Raw genomic sequence first — 6869 nt, 5'->3', positions numbered from 1 at the left:
AACCTAGCACATTACTAAAAACCATAGTAACTACAATGAATTTTGTATCGGTAATGATCTTTTTCCCACTATGCCTAACATGTACCCATTTTTGGAATTGTAGGTTATTTGTCCAATATGCACTAAGGATTTTCCTGAAGATGAGATCACAGTCCATGCGAGTCTGTGTGGGGATAGGTAATCTTTTTTCAGCCGTTTATGAAAAAATGTTAATCAGTAACAGTCCACGCAAACATATGTATTTTTATTTTTTTAAACTTTGTTTTGTCATCAGCTTTCAATGCATGGTGCCTGAAGAAAATGACCAAACTACAGGGACACCAGCTCAAACTTCAGTATGCACAACAGACAGGTACTTTTTGCTCTATTATAGTTCATATACACACTATTCTGCAGAACCATTTGTTAAAATTATGTGTAAGATCTTTTACACAATACCTGGGGTTTAATTTCATATAAAACATTTTATGATCACACTACTTTAAATTATTGTTAAAGGTTGTTGCACAGAACATGCTGCAATAATTTCTAATCACGTTTAATGTGGTAGCCTCTTTTAATCTAAAGATGATTATTTTTCTTTGAGAGCTTAGGATGTTTTCTACCCTGTTTTTGTTAAGCGTGGAAGATGTATTGCGTTGCCTTGAACAACAAGTCGACACCACAACAGAATTTAAGTTGTGTGTGGACAGAGAAGACCTTCCAGACAGAGGCATTCTCCAGTGGCAGAGAAAAAAAGCTGCATCTCCCACCAGTGTTCTTAGGGTGGTTTTCATTGGAGAGGCAGGCGTGGATACAGGAGCACTTAGGAAAGAGTTTTTGAGTGGTGAGTTGCCTATTACCTGTTTTGTCCTAGTGTCAATAAATAATGGATAACTTAAAAATGCAGATATTTTTTGTATGAAAGACATGATTTCAGGTATTGAAAGCAGATTCTTTGAAGGACTTGAGAACAAGGGCAAAAACCCCAAGTATTCTCTGACCGATCTTGATAATGAAAACTTCAGGTTGGTTACATACGAGCTTTGTGTATTACATTTAATACGCATCCGATATTTTTGTAAATGTTACCTGAAAATGAATTATAATCATTTGTCTACACAGAACTGTTGGTGAAATAATTGCAGTCAGCCTCGCCCAAGGAGGCCCATCTCCTGCCTTTTTCAAAGAATGGTGCTACAATTTCCTCTGCTCAGGAGAGGTTGATTTCAGCTGTCTGTCTAAGGAGGATGTTGCAGATGTGGAATCTTCCCTGCTCATCCGCAAAGTGAGCACCTGGTTTAGCTCTGGCACATGATATATTATGAGTATGGTGTTTTTAAACACTTTTAACCTTCTGTATTTCCTCTTTCACATTATACATTTCCAGGTTGAAGATGCAGCAGACATACAGTCTCTGATGATGTGGGCTGATGAAATTGTCAGCTGTGGATACACAAACCAGATAAAGATGGATAGTAAGGAAAGCATGATCCGGTAAGGGAGAAAAAATCAGAGAGATCATTAACCCCCCCCCCCCAATCCCCAACTAGTTTTTCATTTTGTTTTTTTTTTGTTTGTTTTTTTTAAGTGCTATTGTCTTACACTCTACAACAAGACTGATTCCAATGCTACAGCAGCTCCGAAAGGGCATGGAACTGTATGGTCTTGTGAACCTGATGGCTGTAAATCCTGAAGCTTTCCACAGTTTGTTTGTTCCTGGGAAAATCCTCAAAGTAAGTATTAACATAGCAGCTTCAGTCTGATCCAAAGACAGTCCACTTATCTGTACTGTAGTTATCCTGTATTTATTTATTAGTTTTGAATGAACAATATATCTATAATATAATCTACTTTATTTCCTTATTTACAGCCAGACGCTGATTTCATTATGATGAGCTGCCAACCACATTTCAGTGAAAAAGGGACATCTAGGGAGAGAACTGAGAGGAAGATCATAAATTTTTTGCAAGATTTCTTGCAGGAGATTGAAGTATCAGGTACTATATAGTATTAGCTGTATATACCTATAGTATTGTATATATACCGTATGCATCTGTTAAATATTTTTGCTTTAACATGCAGGGCACTAGAAAGTATTCTTAGTTGTTAATTTAAAACATTGTAATCCAGATTGCTTTTTATTTAGAAAAGACTTTTCAAACATCACAGATGGAAACACAGGCGGTGCAGGTGGTGAAAAATCAGAGTCTCTTGCTGTCCACCATGTGCTCCAGGGGATGACCAGCCAGTCCCATGTTCCCATCCTTCCTGATGAAAAGAGACATTTCAAAATAACATGCAAGTTTGACCATGAATGTAAGGAGCGGCTGGGAGATCACTCCATTTGTTACCCAGTTGTGAGTGCATGCACTTGTACTGTGACTTTTCCAGTGCAGCATCTGGACACTTACACAGTGTTTAAAACCATAATGAGTGCAGCAGTTAAATATGGTGGTGGATTCCACAGAGTTTAACACATTGTTGTCTTGTAATTTGGAAACTAAATGAGTAAAAATGTTTGTAAACATTAGCTGTTAAGATGTTCGTAGCCGTTTCATGAAAATGACAAGACTTCAAAACTTTGTGTAGGGTCCTACGTTGATAGATAATAAGCAAGTGCTTTGTTTGCTTGTCTACTTGTAATCTGAATGTTTTAGCAAAGAAATCCAGTATTTGAGAACTTAAAAGAACGTTGACTTTCACGTCCATGTTAAGTGTCACTGTTGGTTTGACACCTGTAGCAAGAATTGTATGTACAGGTCACGACCGTGTGACTCAGAATGTTCCAAGGGATTAATAGTTCTCTGAAGCCCCTCCAGGGTTTCCTCATCCAGTGGGCATTCAACTTCAGGAACCACAACTGTGCTGTTAGATTCTTCTTGCAGTACAGCACTCTCCCAGTCAATGCCTGGATCCCGAAGCTCCTTCAAATCCACAAACATATATAATGGTCATTATTCCAGAATAGGTACTTTTGGGAGGAATGTTATTTTGTGTAAGCGTTTTTTCCATTAAAATACAACAATTTAAAAAGAATGCCTTTGTTTTCATGTTCTTCTTACTGTAATTTAGATTAGTGGTAATTGATAAGCAAGAATGTATAAAATCACCAGAAGCATCTCCCAGATGTGCTACAAGTGTTTTAATTTGTTAATTTCAGAAGAGCAGAGTTAACTGCTAACTAAAATTTTGAAATTCAACATTTAAATAAAAAAAAAAAAAAAAAAAATCAGATTATGAGCTGGTACCTCAAGTCTCTCGCCCTCGTCCAGCTCTTGTAGATGTCCCATACACCAGAGCTGTTCAGGAGTGAGACCACCTTCTGTCCTGAGGGGATGATTATTCCATCCTCCAACAAAGGTGACAAGATCTGCTCGGAGTCGAGGGACAAAGATGTAGTGGACACCAAAAAGATGAATGACATCTGAAATGTCAAGCAGGCCATCCTCCTCGAGTGAGTGAAGAATATCATGGTACTTGCTAGTGACTGCAATCCAGACATCACACCAAAGTCGTTCTACTCTGTAAATACATTTGAATTTGGATTTCAGGTATTTCATGCTTCAAATCAATATCAGAACTGCTACAACAATCTACCCATGCAGTCAATAATAATATAAAAAACATCAAAAGACTAACCTCTGATTGTGGACACTCTTTCCAGATATGAAACTCGCTCTCCCTGTTCCTCTTGTGGCAAACATGAAATGTGCAATGTCCAGGTTTTCTACTCCTTGATCTGCCCTAACCCTATGATAAAAATACATTTTTAAGGAATTTTTAAAGTTTTCTTTAATGATACTTGTTGCTAGCATATAAATTAAATCAGGGCATAAAACCTTGATGGCAAGCCGTGAAGCTGGGCTGATCTCAGGAAAAATGAGAATGCAGTTTTTGCCCTGTTGTTAGTTGCTGCATCCAAGTACAGGACCTGCAGTAAAAACAAATGGAAAATTAAAGATCTGGTTTCAGATCATGTATAGTTTTTCAGTTAATAATGCAGTTTCATAATAAGTGTTCAAGGAATATTGTACGGTTCTATGTTCATAACCATAATTCAAAGCTTGAGTAGTCTATACATCAATATTGGTAGTACTTATCAAAAAATGAAAATGGCCTTTTAGTTTAACCTTTTTTGGTAAAGAACTGATTAGAAATTTAAAAAAATAATAATTGCAAATCGTCCACTATGTTGGCTTGCTGAATAATTGATGTTCATAAAAAAACAACCTAATAAAGCTCTCATTTCAAAACTACCAAATATTCTACATAACAGTTACACTTTTACCTTCCTTGAGTAGCCATCCACTCCACCAAAGATCACAACATTGTACCTGTTTCAGAGGGAAAACAATCTCACTAAGGCTTGATTTGCAGAACATGTAAGACATTGAAAATACATTTTTCAGTATGCACACTTGCCACTGACTTAAACTGGACACTTGTCAGGTGTGCTGAAAATAATACCAACATTTTTATATGTTTATAAGTTCAATGAGACTAAATATTTTAGTTCTCTTGTCATGATTTTTTTTAAGTTTTCTGGAGCACTTAACATATTATGTGTTGATAGGCTTGTTATCATGGAAAATATCGATATACAAAGTGTAAATAATTGCTCAAGAAAATTTACAATTAACAATATTGCTGGTTTTGTTACACATCCTGTATTCCTTTTACTTAATATTACTCTATCAAGTGCTTTTTAAAATATTATAAATACACTGAAAGACCTATCAGATAAGGTTGATTAAAGCAGATTTAAAGTATAACGTGCATCTTTCTGCCCAACTTGTGTTAGAGCTATATAAGTGGGTATTTTACCTTATTAGCTTGTGATTTGTGTCTATGTGGACCAGGGAGAGAGGGCCTCGCACCGAGTAGCTTCTTCGCACAACACAGCCTAGTTCTGTGATCCGTTTGAAGATCCCTACAGCATCAACTCGATGCATGGAGGCCATCATTCTCCACCACTGAACACGGAGACCCATAGAAACCAAATGTCCTTGAACCATTCGATAGCCAGCATTTGGCATCTGATTTTTGATAGCCGATATGATGTTGTCCAGCTCTTGGTCATTCATTGTGCTGTATGTTCCTCTCACAGACAAGTCAAATTCTTGCATCCTCCTGTAGATTGTTCTTCTTGAAACACCAAGACATTTAGCAATGCAGCTGACTGGCAGCTGAATGTCCAACAAATTCTTGAGTCTTTCTCTCTCTAGTACGATTTTGGGGTGGCCAGGTCCCAGACCAACTTCTGTTTCCAGTTCAATAATGGCCACAGAGCTGATGTTAATTTCACACTGAACCAGATGATGAACGTTTTGTAGAGCCTCTGTAATCTCTGACAGACCGCCTATTTGCTGAGAGAAAGATTCAAACAGAACAAGCTCATGACGAGTCAAGAACTCCAAATAATCCAGATTTAGTGGTTGTTGGTTTAAAGCAGCTTCCAGTTTAGAGAGGAGTCTATGCATCATTTGCTGTCTCAGTATGTCCTGTTAAAAGCAGCAAGGAACATGGACAAGTACAATGAAATGATGTATCTCAGACAAAAATAAACAACCCATAAAACAAACTACATGAGGTACATCATTTTTCAAGTTTGCATAGTTTGCAAATTAGCTAACGTCAGTTATCAAGCGAATAATAATTAACAAAATGATTTTATATTACTTACATGTGGCCGGGACATGCTCTTTTCGTGCTGCTATTCAGTATTCGACGACATAAAAGAGAGCTACTCAAGTATAATTTGGAAAAATTACTCAGTTGGCATGGTTGTATGATGCAACTACATTCTACTACACCAACAATAGTCTCAAAAAATAATATATTTTAAAATAAAATGATTAAAGATATTATCCGCAAATTGGGGTTTAAGAGATTTTAGCTGGATTTAGCTACATTTCGGACAGTGTTTCCGGAAAGCAGTAGCTGTCACGGACCCGGTTCCGGGGACTCGGGGTTCGTGAACAGTGTGGACCTTTATTGTTATTAGTGTATTGGATGTATGTTTGCTGCACTGTGCTCTTGTGTTCCATGCTGGTGTGTGTGTGTGTGTGTGTGTGTGTGAGGCTGGAGGATGAAGGACAGCCACCTGCAGGCCTGATGGGTGTGGCCCTGCCAGCTGCTGGTCACGCCTAGCTTACCACACACCTGCTTCTGATCAGGATCGTCGGGGGAGCTACTTAACAGAGCGATGGAGCTTCCTCCGGCGCAGGATCGTTGAGTTAGACTCCATGTCAGTGTTTGTAGTGCTGGTCAGTGTATGCCTGCCGGAGTTGGTGCCATAACGGCTGTGTCTGTGTTTTTTCCTCAGGAGAGTGGAACACAGGACTGCAAGACACACGGGGTGTGTGAAGGCACAGGGGCAGAGAGCACGGGATACCAGCACTTGGGAGAAGACACGTCACGGGAGTCGAGGGAGTACTTTTGGAGATTCAATGTGTGGTGTACATTTACCTCACTGTAAATAAACCCACTGTTCATTTCATTAAGTCCAGCGTTTGGGTCCTTTCTCCAACATCCCCCACGGTCTGCCCCCCAGACCATGACAGTAGCTAGCGAGCTGATTGGAGACCGTAAGAACCAATCAGAATTTTTGAAACCAAGTCTGTGATTGGTTGGTTTTGTGGCACACTTATAACGGTGTACAGAGAGTTGAGCGTACGAAGCAGAGAATGTTGTGAGCGCAAGCAACACATTGCGAGCAAGCGCAAATGAAAAAACTGAGCGAGAGGGGGTGCTATTGTGTGTGTATATGGATAAGCGCAAACACTGAAATACGTTTTTTGCACGCAGCAATGAATTTTGTTCACTCAAATTCAGCTTTTGTAAGCTCAAAATAAATTTCTCCTCAAAATGCAACACTTGCACCTGCA

General features: G+C 38.7%; 2 protein-coding genes across 2 annotated transcripts; one reads left to right on the top strand and one right to left on the bottom strand.

Moving 5' to 3' along the window:
• The first annotated feature begins 107 nt into the window (after positions 1–107).
• On the top strand, positions 108–2120 carry LOC146583796 (G2/M phase-specific E3 ubiquitin-protein ligase-like). The gene is made up of 8 exons (XM_085277579.1): positions 108–177; positions 275–352; positions 621–826; positions 908–1007; positions 1105–1267; positions 1370–1476; positions 1571–1715; positions 1853–2120. Exons 2-8 carry the CDS (start codon positions 285–287, stop codon positions 1988–1990), a joined length of 927 nt encoding a protein of 308 aa, XP_085133705.1. The 5' UTR covers positions 108–177; positions 275–284; the 3' UTR covers positions 1991–2120.
• Positions 2121–2246: 126 nt separating this feature from the next.
• LOC146583795 (uncharacterized) lies at positions 2247–5657 on the bottom strand. The gene is made up of 6 exons (XM_085277564.1): positions 4807–5657; positions 4271–4316; positions 3822–3913; positions 3622–3732; positions 3231–3504; positions 2247–2906 (listed from the first exon to the last, which is right to left on the bottom strand). The coding sequence occupies exons 1-6, from the start codon at positions 5463–5465 to the stop codon at positions 2700–2702; spliced, it is 1389 nt and encodes a 462-aa protein (XP_085133690.1). The 5' UTR covers positions 5466–5657; the 3' UTR covers positions 2247–2699.
• Positions 5658–6869: the final 1212 nt, after the last annotated feature.

Source organism: Mchenga conophoros, linkage group LG1, assembly GCF_057382185.1.
Source record: "Mchenga conophoros isolate Kocher_MC1m ecotype Shallow Benthic linkage group LG1, M_conophoros_male_GT1.1, whole genome shotgun sequence".
NCBI lineage: Eukaryota > Metazoa > Chordata > Actinopteri > Cichliformes > Cichlidae > Mchenga > Mchenga conophoros.
The sequence above is the reverse complement of the archived record's forward strand: the minus strand, read 5'-3'. Positions and strand labels throughout refer to the sequence as shown.

Bases quoted from the DNA above. Each gene is read 5' to 3' on its own strand.
- LOC146583795 (XM_085277564.1), bottom strand. From the start codon at position 5,465: ATGATGCATAGACTCCTCTCTAAACTGGAAGCTGCTTTAAACCAACAA. The intron at 4,317-4,806 runs GTAAAATACCCA...CCTCTGAAACAG, and splicing joins ACAAATCACAAGCTAATAAG to GTACAATGTTGTGATCTTTG. The intron at 2,907-3,230 runs GTACCAGCTCAT...GTGGATTTGAAG, and splicing joins ACGAGGGCGAGAGACTTGAG to GAGCTTCGGGATCCAGGCAT.
- LOC146583796 (XM_085277579.1), top strand. From the start codon at position 285: ATGGTGCCTGAAGAAAATGACCAAACTACAGGGACACCAGCTCAAACT. The intron at 1,268-1,369 runs GTGAGCACCTGG...ATACATTTCCAG, and splicing joins CTTCCCTGCTCATCCGCAAA to GTTGAAGATGCAGCAGACAT. The intron at 1,477-1,570 runs GTAAGGGAGAAA...GTTTTTTTTAAG, and splicing joins AGTAAGGAAAGCATGATCCG to TGCTATTGTCTTACACTCTA.